This window comes from Fukomys damarensis, unplaced genomic scaffold (assembly GCF_012274545.1).
Source record: "Fukomys damarensis isolate Sample0158 unplaced genomic scaffold, DMR_v1.0_HiC HiC_scaffold_33, whole genome shotgun sequence".
Taxonomy (NCBI): Eukaryota; Metazoa; Chordata; class Mammalia; order Rodentia; family Bathyergidae; genus Fukomys; species Fukomys damarensis.
The window spans coordinates 47,784,091-47,801,900 of NW_022900945.1; the positions used below are offsets into that span (position 1 = coordinate 47,784,091).

Below are 17,810 nucleotides of genomic sequence, written 5' to 3' on the forward strand. Positions count from 1 at the left end.
CATCTTACCATTTTCATTTTGCCTCATCAGCCTTATTTCTTATACTATGAATTTTATGTCCTTTCTGTTGGTGAGATCCAGAGCGGTAATCAGAAAACTGAGGCAGCCTGGCCTATGGCCCGTTTTGTATGACCCACTATCATGGAATGGTTTTGACATTTTAAACGGTGTTTAAACATATATTATCAGGGTTGTTCACAACAAAAAACATGAATTCTTAACAGACTATGTTATGTGTCCATTTACGAAAAAGAAATTACCCCCTCCATGTAAATCAGTATTTAATTACTGATCTCTCTTGGCCCTAAAATAACATCCTACAGGTGCAGGATATTTGAGCCTGAATATTTGGTAGGTACTTCATATGTACAAAATCAAGCTTAGTGTTGTCAGTTTCAGTTTTATCTCTTCCTCTTAATTTCTTATTTCACCAAATTCTACATGGCCCTGAGTGTGTCCAGAAACCAGTCTGACCAGATACCAATCCTATTGTTTCTGATTTCTTCATGACTCAGACCTATTCCATTTCTTGCTCCCCTAGGTTAATGTAGTCCCCGGTTAAGTAGCACCTTTTATTATTGAACCTCCATCACATTTCTTTCATGATCTAATCATTTTATATCCACACTTACAATGTTTGCTGAAAACTTAGAAATGACTATTGAGTTGCAGACAACCATTTAGTTTGGTTAGTAGTAAAGGGTGAAGACAGCACATGGGAGAGTAAGGAACAGTAGATTATGAGAAAGATGTAATAGTAAGTTCAGATTTTTTAGAGAGAAGAGGAATGGAATTGTGCATCTGACTATTTTTGTCTCATCTATTGTTTCCCTAAACTGAAAAAGAGTAAGAAACTATAAAAATTGAATTAATATCATTTAATAAAATATGGTCCAGTTGATTAAAAAATTAAAAATGCTTTAAAGATGAGTTATAAGACAAGTGAAATTTTATTTCTACTTGAGAAATGGAAATTCAGGCTTTCATTTTATAATTACTAATGAATGCACTTTACCGTAAATAAGAATTGTGCTAGGTGTTGTAAGTGTAGAAACTTAAGCTGATAATAGGGGTGTCTTCCATCAAATTGTTTATATTTAACAGATTCTAATTGTTTTTAAGATAATTCAGACTTTCAAGCATATTAAACAAGATTCATTCGGACACCTTTTCTGATTGTAAAGTAGATATAAAATCTTCCTTGCAATTTTTTTAACTCTAAATTTTATGTTTTACTTTAAGATTTACTATTTCTTTTAAGACACTATGTTAGCTTTCTATTACTGTTATAAATACATGAGATGATCAGCTTACTTAGTTTACCATAGTTTTGGAGGTTTTAGTACATGACATGTTGCTTTGGAACAGTACGTTGTAGTGGGAACACATGGTAGGGAAAGCATTTTTACTTCATGGCCTGATGTGAAGAGAAAGAGAGGAAGAGACCAGGGTCTTACATTCCCAATAGAGGCCATGCCTGCATTGACCTAAAACCTCCCGCTAGGCCTTATTTCTCAAAGGTTCCACCTCTTCCAGTACTACTCTGGAGAGCAAATCTTTAACAACCTTCGGGGGGCACTTACGATTCCAAAGTTCAGTAGAGGCTTTTTAAATATACTTGTTCTAAAGTTCTTTTCAGAAGGTTGCTCCATTATTTGCTTTTCCTTGATTTATTGAATTATATTTATATAGTTGACTTTCTGAGCCTTTCTTTTATGATTTTAGTTTTTCTCATATTCATTTAAATTCTAATTCACAAGTTCATTTAGAGTCTGAACTGCACGCTCTATTTTTCTTTGCACTACCTATATTTGACTCTTGCTTACCTGGTAGATTTATTACCTTCAATATAGCTTATCAGTTCAAAATTTGGATCTGTTTTGTACTAGAATCAGAGCTGCCTCTTTTTCTGAGCACTTTGCACGTATCCAACATACAAAAGAATTCATTCTCGTCTCGAAGCAAGGGTGAGGTCACAGTGGACAAGATACTTCAACAAATTTATACAGAGCAAAGTGGCTGGCATTAGCTACAAAGGGACTATGGAAAAAGCATCTGATAGAAACCAGGGATTTTGGATTCATAAATAATAGGTACAAGTTATTCAATACATAAAAATAGAACTAAAAACAAGTATTTATTCAAAGTTGTTACATGTAACCATAAACTGTACTTGAAGTACTTACCCACTACCTCTTGTCTCTTGGATTTACCACGAGGTATGACTGGAGCTCTCCTGGTTAAAATACAAGGGCAAGTAAAGTATAGCGTGATTTTAAATAGTTGATAAAGCCTAAGAAAAGACCAGGCAGTGGATAAGATGGTAATGAGTCAAAGTGTTTTTATGTAACCACAGAATTGAAGGTGCAATATTAATGGGAATTTTTATTATAATTGTTTTAAAATAGTTTCTCACAAAATATAAAATCCCTATTTTTGTACATTACCAAATAATGTGCCCAAAAGACACCTCTAACCTTTATGTCTCCCAAAAGCCGATTGAATATGAAGGCCTTTCCTTGTCTATTCTAGTCTCTTCTGCAATTTTAAGTTATTTTATAAGTATGTATTAGCTTTAATGATTATAAAATGTTTTATCTGTTATAACTAATTTAGTATCTAAGTGTAATTTATCCCTTAACTGTCAGCATACTTAGCTATCACTATAAAATTCTTATATAGATGTATTGAAAATTGAAAGCTACTTGAAATTTAATCATTGATTCCTTGTGTAGTGTGAAATTTAAAATAAGGGATGGTGTAGCCCTGTCTTCTGCTCTCTCAACTATCTGTTGCAAAACCCAACCACTTACTGTTAGAGACTGAGAAACCTATATAAAGCAGAGAACGCCTTCCTCTGCATTCTTCGGCAGGAAACAAAGAACAGCGGTAAGTTAGCAAGTCTTAGTTGAAAATAAATGGCCATTATTTGTGAACTTCGAAACCTCGCAAAATAGTTGTAAGATGATAGAGCTCAGAAAAAGCATTCGCTTTGGGAATTGAATGTTGAGTCCTCATGAGGTGAACTTTTAGGATGAGGGAAATGTTCAGTATTTTTATCCTGAAAGTTGTCTTATAGTGTATACATATGTAAAAATTCATTGACATGTATACTTATTACAGAAAACAATGAGAAGGATGTGAGATGTAGGCTGTTTAAGGTACACTTGAATTATTGAACTATTAGCAGACATATTGCTTAAGATAAATGATAGTCTTTTTCTCCCATTTACTGCTTGCAACAACAAAAGATGATTTTTTAATTACATAAAATTAACTGTATTCAGGTAATACATTTAAAGTTAAAATTTAACGGACTCCTTACTATTAGCAGTTGCCTTTTGAGGTCCTTCGTAAATGTACAGTAATATTCTTTAAACACACAAGTTTAGTAGGATCAAACTACATTATTCTTAAACGTCCTCCCTTTCCCACCCAACAGCATATAAATACATACCCTTTAATGGTAGATTACTGATCGCCTTGAAGGTATTGATCTCATAGTCCTGTATAGTATGTTTATATTGTAATAGATTTACAGCTTCCCTAGGCATTTCAGGTTATGGTTTGCTAATGCAAACAACTGTATGATAAGCTTTTGAAAAGTGTCTATATTTGTGTTTTTTGTATTATTACAGGATAATTTCAGAACTAGGATTCCTAGGTTAAATTTTGTTAGCTGGTACAAATTTACTCTTCAGTTCAAGCAACTGTGTACCAAATTTTTCTCAGCAGTAGATGTTATCAACTTTTAAAAATGTTTGCAGATCTGATAGACAGTAATGGAATCTCTCTTTTTGGTACCAGGGATCGAACTTGGGGCAGGTGCCCTTGAATCCCATTTTTTAAAAGTTGCTTTTCTTTGATCACTTCTAGAATTGAGCATCCATTCTTACGTTAAGTATTGAAACAAGGTGTGGTGGTGTATGCCTAAAGACTGTGGAGTTGTAGTTCAATGTGAAGGTCCTGGGTTTAATTTCCTAGTACCACAGAAATAATTTAGATTTGTTTCATTTTTTTCTTCATTTCGTATTTCCTTTTTCACGTTGCTTTTTCAGAGGTCTTTGTTTAAAGCACTAGTCTTTTTCCTGCTATGTGTGTTGCAAATACCTTCTCATCCATCTTATCTTTTATCATATAAAATCATAAACTTTTATAGTGCTATCATTTTGTATTTTGCTTATGATCATTTCTAGAAGAATCAAGTTCTGTTTTCTCCTGGTTTACTTATAAACTGTTAATCATTCATGACTTTATTTTGTTAGCTCACAGTATAAACATTGACATGCATTTCCCTTAATAGGTAGCGATTTTTCTCATAAATCACTGAATAGTCCTGTTCTTTCCTTACAATTTGAAAAATTAGTAATAGTATTATGAGTGATTAAAGGTTATAGAAACATGTTTTTTTTTTTTTACATGCAAGGAGGATGTGAATTTTAAGAAATAGTTCAAGAATGTAGAGTAGAGTTTTCTAGAAAGGGATGAAAGTGTGGTTGCCATGGGAACTAATGCTAAATTGAATAGGATTAAAAGTATGTGTGACATGGAATAAGGATGTACATAGGACAAATACATATAATAATTCTATAAATAATAATAATAATGAGTCAATAGACTTATATTATGCAAGATGACATTAAAATCTTGAGCTTTTTAAAAAAAAAAGATTTATTTTGACTTACTGTGTATAGCACAGGAATCACAATTAGCCATCATCTAGAAAAATGTGTGAGCCCTTTTTGATTAACATCAGATTTAAGTGTACCTCTTGTATTTAATCATAGCTTATATATCTAATGCCATTAAAATATAAAAGGTATTTTCAGTTGTGTAAAAATCTGGGTGTTTGACATTGTACAAACTGTGATTCAAGAAAAAGAATACTAAATATAAAATTTCACATCTAGAGGAAAGAGATTTTCTAGAACATTGGGTTCGTATGTAGAGACAGTGGTTGTGGTGTTCTCTTATTGGACTAAATTTGAAATATTTTGGAAATTGGGATGTCAATATAATTTAAAAATTATTGACCTGTGACAGTCATTATAACTGAAAAATATTGTTTTATTAATTTTGTTCTATCTTTTCTTTCCTCCATCTGTGTCGTTCTTTCTTCTCTTTTGTTTCAGATCACACATCAGTTGGTGGTCTGGGAGACAGTTTTTATGAATACTTACTGAAAGCGTGGTTGATGTCAGATAAAACAGACCATGAGGCAAGAAGGATGTATGATGATGCAATTGAGGTGATTACTTTCAGAATGTTTTCTACTTAATATATTGAATATATACTTATTTGACAATGGCTAGACAAATTTTATTGTATTCATTCAGGAAATACATACTATATGTAAGGGTTTTATTAGATACCTTCACTCTAGAATTTGTATCTATTTTAATAGATAATCTCTGTTACATTTTCTTTTATTTGTGAAATTTTTTAAAGAGATTGTTGAAGGAAGAGTTTAGTGTTAATATATTTATAAAAGTGTATTTTGGAAAAACTTCTGACTTTATATACATTTCCACAAATATTTTGTCTTTCAATGATCACTTGAACCTACGTGTTGAGAACCTTGTGAGTACATAATAATGGCAACATACTTAAGTAGCACTCCCATGTCCCACACTCGGTTCCAAACCTTTTTACACGTGTGAGAGCAAGTAATTGTTGTCCCCACCTCACACATGAGAACCGTAAGGTGCAGTGAGGTTCAGCCATGGGTTGCAGGTCACTTAGCTGGTGAATGATGGGTCCAGGAACTGAAGTGTCTGGCTGCAGACCTTGCTCTCTTAACCTCTGATTTGTATTATTTCATATTTATATAATCTCATATTAGAGTTTTGTGACAATTTAGAATGATAGTCATTCTAGGAGGAGTTTATATGGGAGATTTCTAGGCAAAACCTGTAAAAGAGAAAAACATGTTAACCATTTAGTAAGTTTTAGCTTCCCTGATTCATTATAAACCCATATCTCCTTACTGATTTTAATTATTTCTTTGGTGTATTTTGTATAACAGTGCCATTCTAATATAGTTAGCAATCAGTTTTCACCATTACAGGTTTTTTAATTAAATCATTTATTACCCTTTTATATACTTACTTTTTCAGAGTCCTAATTACATTTTTTAAAAATACTGTTTATTTCTAAAAATTTATGAAAATTAGACTTTGTGGCACACAGTGCTTTGTACATATTACTCAGTAAATATTTGGAATGATTTTGTTGACTAATAAATTGAACAAAATTATAATAAAAAATGTCAGTTTCACTGTGATTTCTAAAAATTTTTATGAAGTCTTAAATTTTGAAAATTTTGAAGGTTCATTCTTTATTGTTAAAATTTAAACTTAGAAATGTTTATGATTCAAAAAAAGTCATTAGGAAAAATCATGCAAGAGCATCCAAAGGAAATATGTACATTTGATAACTAAAGGACTAAAGAGTTAAAGAACAGGTAACTTTCAACTAGTTTTGAAAACTTTATAATGTATAAAGTGGCTAACCGAATGGTGCTTTTTAAAATTAGTTTGCCATGATAATGACATGGAAAATGAAGAACCATTTAAACTAATTATTGAAAATCATATTTTCTTATTGACTTGGCTATTCTTCCTAGTTAGGTTTTGTTGTGTGAAATAGAAAGTGAATTAATAAAACTTTGTCTTACAACTTCTGGTCATAATCTTAGTTGACTGATTATTATAAATTTCAAGGGGAAGAGGCTATAATGGGTGATGCTATGTAGAATGATACTTGAGGCCAACACTCCTTTCCCAGCAGAGCAGTGGTTGGGATATATTTTTTGGCCATAAACAATTAGATCACTGATTCCAAAACTTTCTTATTGTAAATTACGTCTCAAAGTTTGAAAAAGTTAGTATTTTATAGGATATTACCCAGCTTTTGTGACAGCTAGAAATACATGTTTGAACACTTACAAGTTGCTTCTAAAATTTTCACTTTTTCTTGTAGGCGATAGAAAAACATCTTATTAAGAAGTCCCGAGGTGGTCTTGTCTTTATTGGAGAATGGAAGAATGGGCACTTGGAAAAGAAGATGGGGCATTTGGCCTGTTTCGCTGGGGGAATGTTTGCACTAGGAGCAGATGGTTCCAGAAAGGATAAAGCTGGTCATTATTTAGAGCTAGGGGCAGAGATTGCGCGAACATGTCACGAGTCATATGACAGGACTGGTAAGAATGTTAATAAGGCTAGTGACTTAGTATAAATAACCTCTACTTGTAGAATGTGACCAGGGATTAAGAAAATATGTAGGTACTTTTCACTTCAAAATAGTTTACACTGTCATGGCAAATCACCACCACCACCCCACTACCCCCCTTTACCAGGAAGTGAACTCAGAACCTGGACTACAGTAAATCAGTTTTTAAAGAAATTTAATTTCAGAAACATATTTGTGAATCCATGCGTACCCCCCCTTCCTTCCTCCTCTCCTTTCTTAAGTACTGGGGGTTGATTAAAACCAGGACCTTCTCACTGAGCTATATCCCTCACTTTATGTAAAAAAAAATTTATTTCAAGGCAGACTCTTAATTTGCCCAGGCTGAACTCCAATTTGTGACCCTTCTGATTCAGCCTCCTAGAGTGGGGATTACTGGCCTGCACCACTACACCCATCTCCTGCATCATCTCAGAAGTTCTGAGCTCTGCTGGCTTTTTTTGTCTTAATAATTTAGAAGTAACTGTTTTGAAGACAAGAGATAGAATATTTGGAGATACATAGAGTAGCCTTACTTTAATAAAATAATTGTTTTAGCCATTCATATCAGCTTTTATACTTAAAAGAACACAGAATAGAGTGGCTTGGGTTACATGGTCTTGCCATGAAAATTAAGAATAACCAAATGACAACAAAGCTTAGTTAGTGAATTGGTATTTTGTCATTTACTCAGTTCACTAATAACTTTTAGAGTTATTTGTGTCTTTCACTAGAAAGATCTTTTGACTTTGCTTTGAGAAAATAGATGATCTTTTCTGAATTTTAGTTATGTTTACCTGGAAAATGGAATTGTTCTTAATGGTGACAAAAGTTGATTCCTGGGAAGTAAAAAAAAAATTCTGTTCTTCATGTGTGGAGTCAAATAGATATTCTATGTATATTTGTTACCAGAATTTCATAGATGAAGAAGGCAAAAAACCTAAAGGACTCATTTTGAGATACAGTAATGAAAAAAGAAACACTGGACTAGACTGTCCGTGGTTTTCTTGGTCTTTACAAATAGCTGTTTCTATATTATACAGGGAGTAGTGAGTTCCCTGAAAATCTTAAGTGATGGTAACTTATGCATGTTTTCAAAAGTTGTATTGTTCCTTTTATGAAATAACTAAATTTCTGTTGTAGGGTTAACTTGTTCTTATGATTAACTTAAAAGTCTCTTCATAAATTCATAGATTCATAAATCTGTCAAGTTATTTGTGTACAGTAAGGAATTGAACTTCTGATGAAATTGACTCTTCAGTTTTCTTATTAACGAAATTATTAGTTACATTTCTTTATTTTATTTTATTTTATTTGTGGTACCAGGGATGGAACTCCGGTCCTTGCGCTTGCAAGGCAGGCAGCAGAACCACTGAGCTAAATCCCCCGGCTCTAGTTACATTTCTTTAAAGTAACTAAGGCAAAGTTCTTTTAGGTAGTTCAATGTTGGTATCCAGTATAGGTAAAATCAGTGATCTGCATTACTAATGGGAACTAAATTGTCATGTTGACAGTATGAAGTATCAGTTATATACATAAAAACTTAGCTAAAGTTAGTAAAACATTGAAGACCAAAATGGATAGTATTTATAGTACTGACCATGACAGTTATGCTTGTTGTTTTATATAGCTTTCAACCACATATCAAATAATAGATCTAAAACAATAGAATTTAATGTAACAGACATACTAAAATATAATTGTTATAATTAATCATTTATTCCATTAAATCTGAACTCATTATATGCTATGTGTTATGTTGGATGCTTACAGGTTAAAGTGTTAAAAGATTCCTAAGAAATTCATAGCATGCTGAAGGTATAAAAGGATTCCTTTATTATTCTAACATTCACATTTCATAATGGCATTGCTGAGATGATATTTTAAATTGACTCATTTTGTAGAACAGTGACAATAAAAATAAAACAGTAAAAGTTACTTAATGCTCCATTCTTTCAGGAGAGTTAGCTTTTGCAAACAAATACAGGGGATTTATTTTGTTCATTTATTTCTTCTGTCATGTTGCAGCATTAAAACTAGGTCCTGAGTCATTTAAGTTTGATGGTGCAGTGGAAGCCGTGGCTGTCCGGCAGGCTGAAAAGTATTACATCCTCCGTCCAGAAGTAATTGAAACCTATTGGTACCTGTGGCGATTCACTCATGATCCCAGATACAGGCAGTGGGGCTGGGAAGCAGCACTGGTAAATAAGACAATATTTCATTTCATCTGCAAGAATATTAAATCAAGCCCTCCTGTAGTGCCATGTGTCTTCATCCATGTTACTTCATTTTCAGAGACTCTAAGGCAGGTTTCATTTCTCTGATGAAGAATCTTAGTCACTTTAAGTTTCTTGAGCAATAGAAATGAACCTTGAATCCTGTTTTGTTCTGTATTTAGAAATACTTTCTAGTAATAGTCACTCACTGTTACTGAACATCTATAGTTTCTTAAAAGGCAATTTTTAGTACAGTTATATATAAAAGAAGTAGTTTAACTACTACTATTTTACTTAGTATTACTTGGGATTGAATCTAGTGCCTTTGCAGGAGCTGCATCCCCAGCCCTTTTTAAATTTTGAGACAGGATCTCATAAAGTTCCTAAATTGCCCAGGCTGGACTTGAACTCAGGGTCCTCCTTCTTTGGCCTCTCAAAGTCCTAGGATTATAAGCACGCATCCTCATGCCTGGCTTCTAAACTGTTTTCTTAACACCTAACCACTGGAGAAAGAAATTACCCTGGGTAGATTCCCCCTGTTCATGTCACCTTGTGTTCTGAGTAACTCCTTAGCAGATCACTGTGAGAAGAATCAGAAAACTAAGGTTGTTGTGGAATGAAAGACAGAAGGTACACATATTTGGAATTAGGAATTTTAAGCATTACTAAGTAGAGGAAGCAAGCTGTTTACTCTTACAATAATTGGACTTTTGAGGAATTCCGTGACAGAGGAAAAAAATGTTAGTCTTCCTTGAAGATATAGCTTATTCCTAGGGAATATTTTATTTCCTCAGATATACTAGTTACAATAAATTGTACTAGTACTCATTAATATTCATATTCAAATTGTTTAACTTATGCTTTCAGTCTTTTAAGTTTACAGTGATTTATACTTAACAGTGATTAAAGATATCACTGGTAAAATAAATTGTCCAGATAAGGATGTGCAAAAATGTGTTTTAGGGCAAGACATGCACCAATTCATATAAAGGAGATGTTTCACAGGGAAACTTGGATCCATTACGAGGACAGCCTTTCCTGCGAGTCAAGGATACTTGCTTTATTAAGTTGTTCAGGAATAAGCCAGCGTACACACATGCACACTGTGCTTTACTGTTACACGTCCTTCAGTAACTTTTATCAGTTACTGCCCAAGTGTTTTCCTATAAAAAGTGGTGGTAGAAAGACCTTTGCTTATCTCAGAGCCCTTTAGATCTTTTCTTTTCTTTCCATTTCCTCCTTTGACAATCTGTTACAGAAATGCTAGAAGTTTTTCAAAGGGGAAGGAATTAGTGCAGGCTTTGTTGAGTGGGAAGTGGCAAAGCAAAAGGATCTGTTCATAGTCCACAGATTGATGAGTTTTGGAGACTACCTCAGTAATCTAGGATTAATGTGATATCTTAAAGTAAGCACGCTTGTGAGTCTTGTCATTCAGATGTAGGTTAACTCTCATGTGGACTTTTAACTACAGGAGAGTATTAATAGAAGCAAGGTGGTTACACAGAATAGGAACAGATGCAGCACTTTTGATGCTGCTTTTCTTTGGCCTCCTCAGGTTAAAGTTGAGAAAATAGCTGCTAGTGAAATTCTGCAGGAAGGTCCTGCTGCAATTAGAGACAGCCAAACTGTTGCCACAGTGGTTTGGCAATAGGAAACATGCATGCATCTGCTCTTAGCAGTGGCCTGCTAATGTTTACATAAACCAAGTGATTTATGTAAAAGAAATAGATAGGTAAGTAGTCCTCTAATGAGTCTCTCTCTCTCTCTCTCTCTCTCTCTCTCTCTCTCTTAATTTTTGGTATCAGGGATTAAACTCAGGACCTTGCACTTGCGAGGCAGGTGTGGCGTCACTGATCTAAATCCTCAGCCCTAATGAGTCTCTGACTTGAATGTACCCTAATATTTAATGGTTTTTATTTAAAGGAATCAGGGAGATATATCTGAATCTTGTGGGATGGGTGTTCTTGATAGTAATAGTAGACGCATGTCTTGTCATTGCAAAACACTGTAAGACAATTAATGCCTTTCTTAAGGTTCTTTTCTCCTGTATACTTCCCTGATATACACCCCTACTCTTACTTGTTAAGAAGTTTGATAAGCCCAAACTTTAGCCCATATCAGTCTAAATTTTAATTATGGGAGTTAGAATATTGTTTTTACAGCTATATAGACACATACAAACTCAAAGTATAAGCTGATGAACACGTACTGAAATAATTATGTGCTAAATTCACATTTGGAAAGTAAGACATGAGAAGCCTCACATCTTCTCACAGTTTGTTTGTGAGTCACCATTGGCCTCTCTGTTGGGCTTGAAGAAAGTAGAGGGGAGGGAGGGCGAGGCACAGTTGTGAAGTATCATCTATCTCTTCTGTAGCCTTAGCTATTCCATCTACATATGTACACATCCACACTTGAATATACTAAGTGTAGAAACTTGCCCTCAAGAAATGACTCAAAAGGACTTAAAAGATTGGCTGGCTGTCTGCTACATTCTCTGTTCTGATGATTCATGTCGTGGTGAAGACATCATTGTTGAAGAACACTACTTAAAACTTTTGCATTCACAATATATTTGATATGCTGAGAAACATAAAAGTGTCAAACTCTTTGAGAACACTTTAAAGCCTACCTGTAAAATAAACAATTTGATTAAGCACATTTCAGTGTTTATTAGCTTTTTATTAGGAAGGAAGATCAGAAGAGAAAGGAACATAGCAAAACTAGAAACAGTAAATCATGGCAGCAATGTTTAGTTAAATAATCATCCCTTTCTTGGGCCATGTCTCAAGGTTAGGGAGAATAGAGAAAGAACCAGAAATGCTTTCAACTTTTCATGAATGGTTTAATTTTAATGATAAGCAGAATATTTGTTTGCTTTGAGTTTAAGAGTGTGACTAGATTTCATTCAACTCCATATAGTTTATTTAGCTTACCCAAAGATAAAACAGGAAAAATAGATTTAAAATTTTAACTCCCATTCAAGCAGTAGAGCACAGTAGTTTATAAGGTGGAGCAAATTACTCTGCTCAATTTTTCCATCTGAGAAGTGAAGTTATTAACCTCCTGGGATGGCTGTAAAATGTAAATTTTAGTGCATGTAAAGCACTTAAAATAGCTTTCAGCACAGTAAGTATGTCAGAATTGTTAACTCTTCACTTGTAATTATTGTAGCAGATAGTTAGATGGACTTTTCTTGCTATTTGGTACTACCTGTGATGCCTAACTCATAGGATTATGGTAATACAAAATCTGGTGTAGAGTATGTTTGCAGTAAATATTATCTCTCATTACTGTACAACAGAGAGCTCCTAAGTAATGTTTTTTTGTTTGCTGAAGATTATTGCTTGTCTTTGTAAATGATAAAATCAGATTTTTAACTCAAGCAGACCTCTGTCTTGATTTGTCAGGATTAGTAAGGTTTTATTGTGCCAGAGAGGTACCTAGTTCAGAAAGAATAATCTAAAAAGACACCTGTGTTAGGAAACCATCAGCTATTATAGATGAAAGAGTTTTATTAGCAAGAGAGACTCTAGTGTAAGTTCACTTTTCAGAAAGAGTACAGATATTCCTAATTTAATGATCTACTTGTTTAACAACTGTTCAGACTTATGACTCACCACTCAGATTTATGACCTTTTTTGGTACAGTTCTGTACATCTTGTTTATAGATCCTATCTTTTTTGTACAGTATGCCTTGTTTATACAGTTACTGTAGTTTTCACTGATTGTACTATACAGTACAGTACTGCAGTTTTATGTTCTCTTATACATTACAATACTGCAAATAAAAGCAAAGTCATCACATTGCAGTTTCATTTGACCGTGTCTTTGTTCTGAATATTGTACATACTATATACAATTTAGAGAACAATTAATTTAATGACCTAGGACCTATGACCAAAGCTTTGTCATTAAATGAAGAATATCTGTATTTTCATTTGATATAGTATTATCCTTAGGCTTAATCTATTGTTAATTAAAGAATAATTACTATATTCTTTAGTCAAATTTTCATACAAATATCTATGAACTTTTGATTGTGATTATTGTCCTTCAAGACTTGAAATCCATGGAATTGATTGTTTTGTCTGATCTCTTTTACAGGCCATTGAAAAGTATTGCCGAGTCAGTGGTGGGTTTTCTGGGGTCAAAGATGTATATTCCTCTACTCCTACACATGATGATGTACAGCAAAGCTTCTTTCTTGCTGAAACGTTAAAGTAAGTTTTAAAGTTTTAAAGGAAGCTTTAAAATATTTTATCCAGGTATGGTGGGGCACACACCTATAATCCCAGCACTCAAGAGGCTGAGGCTGGAGGATCGCATGAGTTTGAGGCCAGCCTGGTCTACATAGTGCAAGGCTCACGATAGACTGCGTAGTAAGACCCTGTCTCAGAAAACATAAACAATAAAACAAAACAAAAAACTTTAAGGTTAAATTTATTTTTAAACCAGCATATAAAATTAATGGAGATATAAACAGTACATGTATACTTTATGTAATTTTAGCAGATTAAACATACCTGTTTCTTCACACATTTATCAGTTTTTTGTAGTTACATCTTTCAATACTCTTTCTGCTCTCTTTTAAAAATATATAGTAAATAATTGATATTTATAATTACCCTACTGTGCAATAATACACCAAACTTCTTCCTCCAAACTGTAATTTAGTATCCATTGATCAACTGTCCTCTGTCCTCTACTCTCCTTGGCCTCTGGTAACCACCATTTAGATTCATGTATAGGTGTGCTCACTTCGGCAGCGCATATACTAGATTCATGTATAAGTGAGATCATGTGGAGTTTTGAGTATAAGCCCAAAACTGTCTTTTCTTTTGTTTATGTCATTTAACATCCTGATTGATCTTTAATTGTACCCATGTTTTCACCAATGATGATTTCATTGTTCTTTAATAGCTTAGTAGCATCTTTTTTATATGTACATTTTATTTATTAAAATATGTTTATTGTAGGCTGATTTTGTGTATGATTTCTGGATGATGAAGTGTGACTATATTGATATGTAAATTTCATTACAAATATCACTTTGTGTGATTAGATCTGTAATTTTCAGCTGCATCTCAGAAAGAATGATTTAGACTCTAAGGTAGGTAGTTTATCAAAAAAGTCTTTAGTACCTTTAAATTATTTTGTTCTTTCGTGTGTGCTACCATCACCTGGAAGGCTCCTAGAGACACAGGTAGCTGCGTAGTTCTGATACTCGAAGTGAAGCTTGGGAATCTGCGCTGCTGACTGCTCCCTGATGACACTGCGATGCTGCCCTGGGACCACACCTGGGCTTTCTGCTCTAGCTCACTAAATCTGCTAGGGGTAATCGGGAGTTCTGATAGTGCTCAGTGCTACCGGACCATAGTCAGCCGTCCTCCCATAGACGTTCCCTCACACACATAAAGGAGATGATGCAGATGCAGAAAGGCAGTTGGGGGCTCATCCTCAAAGACCCAAGTGGAGGTCTCTGTACTCTTGCCTGGAAGAAGGTGGAAACCTTAATTAACTATGTCTACTTTTCTACAGATTTACAAAGTAAATATCTCTTCATACCACCCTATTAATTTTATATTTCTATTTCCTATATATCTATACATTAATGCCTCATAAGCATTTCATTGTTTAACGGATGTTTATTGCCAAGTACTGTGCAAGTACTTCATCTCCTTAATTTTATATTCTAGTATAGCTTACATTTTGCTATGTTATAATTGAAATATACATATCTCAAACTGTGTGTTTCCTAAATGTTTATATTATTCCAGTTTTTCTTTTATTATAGCTGGCACTGTTTTTTTGTTCTGTTCAGCTTGTATGTTTTAGAGTTGTTGGTGAACAACTTTCCTTCTCATAAATAAGTCTGTATGGTTCTTCCTTGTTGATTTTTCATTTTGTCCCCTCTTTTTCTTATCCACAGTTAACCTTTACCCAGCCTTGCTGCTAAGATGGTTTAGAATATCTAACCTGGTACTCAGATTCCTTCTCCGAGGTATTTGTAGTTGTCATTTATCCTGTGATTAGGCTTGAGGGCCTTTAAGATAGTTCTGAGAGTACTAGATTAGAAGATGAACTTATGTGAGCCTTAGTTACTCACTCGTTACATTCTAGTTGGATGTGCATGTAAAACAGATTTCTTGGCTTTTAGTTTACATATCTGTATCTGTAGTCTCTGGGATTTAACCCAGATTATTATCCCAGTCCTTTTTTTTTTTTTTTAAGTCTTGAGGAAAACTGTAGGATAGTAGACTAAAAATTTGTACAATCATCACTTAGGTTTATCCAAGTTTTGCTATCTTTTTTTTTCCCAGTGTTGGGGACACAACCATCTGGGGCAGCAACATGCTAGACAGACACTCACTCTGCCCCTCGGCTCCAGCCCTTTGCCACATACTTTTTATCCTTTCTCTGTACATACACATGTCCATGTCCAAATACATATTCATATAATTTTCCCGTTTTTAGACAATATTTTCCAGACAACTTGAAAATTAGTTGTTGTACCTGCAGTAAGATATTTCAGCAGTAGCCTTCAGGAAAAGGGCATCATGCTACATAATCATGATTCAGTTGCCATAGTTGAGAACTTTAACATTCATAAGTACTGCTGGTTATATAATATATAGTCCATTTTCAGATGTCTTCAGTTGTTTTCTGGTAATATACTTTGTAATTTTTTAACCCCAATCTAGAATCCCTTGCAAGATTGTTTGCTGTATTTATTGGCACATCTCTGTAGCCTTCTTAATCTAGAACAAAACTTCCCAGGTAAAATATATTAAACTATTCAAGCTAGTTGCTTTGAATATCCCTTAATTAGATTTTTCTGATTATTTTCTATAGATCATATTTGTGTCAGGTATTTTTGGCATGAATATTATATATATAATGTGTGCTTATATAGACATCTATGCTTAAAATTACATCCTCTGAAGTGGCATGTGATAATAGTTTAGCCTTTTATTGGTGAATTTAAGTTTGATTGTAGGTACATCAAAAGGTCATGTAGACATTCTTTTCTTTTAAAATTAATAAGCTGTCTGTGAAGTGATGACTTGAGTGAGGAGTGTGTAAACATCCTTTCCCAATAGTCTTTCACCCAGGATTGTTAGCATTTTTGCTTGAAATCACATATTACTGTACTAGTGATAAGGCAGTCCTAAAAATTGATTTCCATCCATCATTCACAGGCCACTTCCTTGCTCAGAAGCTACAATTATTCATTTATCTCTCTGGCTTTATTTCTCTTCTCTTTTACTTGTAGATTCTATATGTAACCCAACCTAATGAACATTCAGATACTCACATAAGTAAAAAATGTTCTTCTGCATTTCTTGTCTGTTTTATTTTTCACTGCCTCAGAAATGCCTTTACCCTTTCTTAGTGCCGTACTCTCATTTGAAAAGTCAGTTCAAGTGTCACCTCTTACAGACTGGCTTTTATAATTAATTTGAAAATGCTTAATGAAGCACAGACTTTGAGCAGCTCAGCAGGTGGCATAGATCTAGGGAAAGATGATCCACTGCCTCATCCCTTTTAGTATCTAGATAGCCTATCTTCTTTGTGTTTTCCTCTGTCACATTCAGCCAGAATCTGCAAACACAGCATCATTCTAGGTAACCAGTCGGTCATTTATATTTGCTTTCAGTAAAACATATAAATACATGTCAGCAAAAATGAAAAAGGCCAAATAGGAAACATAATGGCTGGCTAAGAAAATTATCATAGTTGAATACTGTATTCATAATTGAGCTTCCTTGTAGCTAAAAGCAAAAAGAAGCACCATACAATGTCATTCTCATCTTTGGGAGTCTGGAACACCTATTATATTATTTTGACAAATGAAACAAAATTTTAAAATTATGATTTAAATTGCATGACTCATTATTTTAAAAGTTGAACAACTAAAGAACCTTATAAAACTGATCTTTTAAATTAATGTTAAAGGTATTTCTTAATGCTCAATCTAAATATCTTCAATCAGTGATATTATAGAATGTAAAAAAAAATTCTTTATTTGACTTTTATTTTTTTAAATGGCCTAATATTAAATTCAATAAAGTCAATTCTGTGAAAATCTAAATTAAAAAAATTTTAAGTGTAGATTTATAGTTTTCTTATTATAACAGTACAGTTTAAGCCAGGCCTGTTAGCACCTTAATCCCAGAATTCTGGCAGGCTGAGGTAGGAAGATTTTTTAAAGCCCAGCCTAGGAGAGTTAACAAAATAGCAAGAACCGTCTTAAAGGGTTGAAGACATAGCTCAATGCATAGGCCTTGCATTCATTCCTCAGTACCACACACACACACACACACACACACACACACACACACACACACACACACAATCACACAC

At 33.8% G+C, this 17,810-nt stretch overlaps 1 protein-coding gene across 1 annotated transcript in view; it reads left to right on the plus strand.

The window, feature by feature from the left end:
- The window catches only part of Man1a2 (mannosidase alpha class 1A member 2), a 119,401-nt gene that overhangs the window by 86,393 nt on the left and 15,198 nt on the right, over positions 1-17,810 (plus strand). The window contains exons 9-12 of the mRNA XM_010631188.3: positions 5,133-5,248; positions 6,982-7,201; positions 9,256-9,428; positions 13,551-13,666. Of these exons, the coding sequence (XP_010629490.1) occupies positions 5,133-5,248; positions 6,982-7,201; positions 9,256-9,428; positions 13,551-13,666 (625 nt within the window). The remainder of the gene's footprint in view (positions 1-5,132; positions 5,249-6,981; positions 7,202-9,255; positions 9,429-13,550; positions 13,667-17,810) is intronic.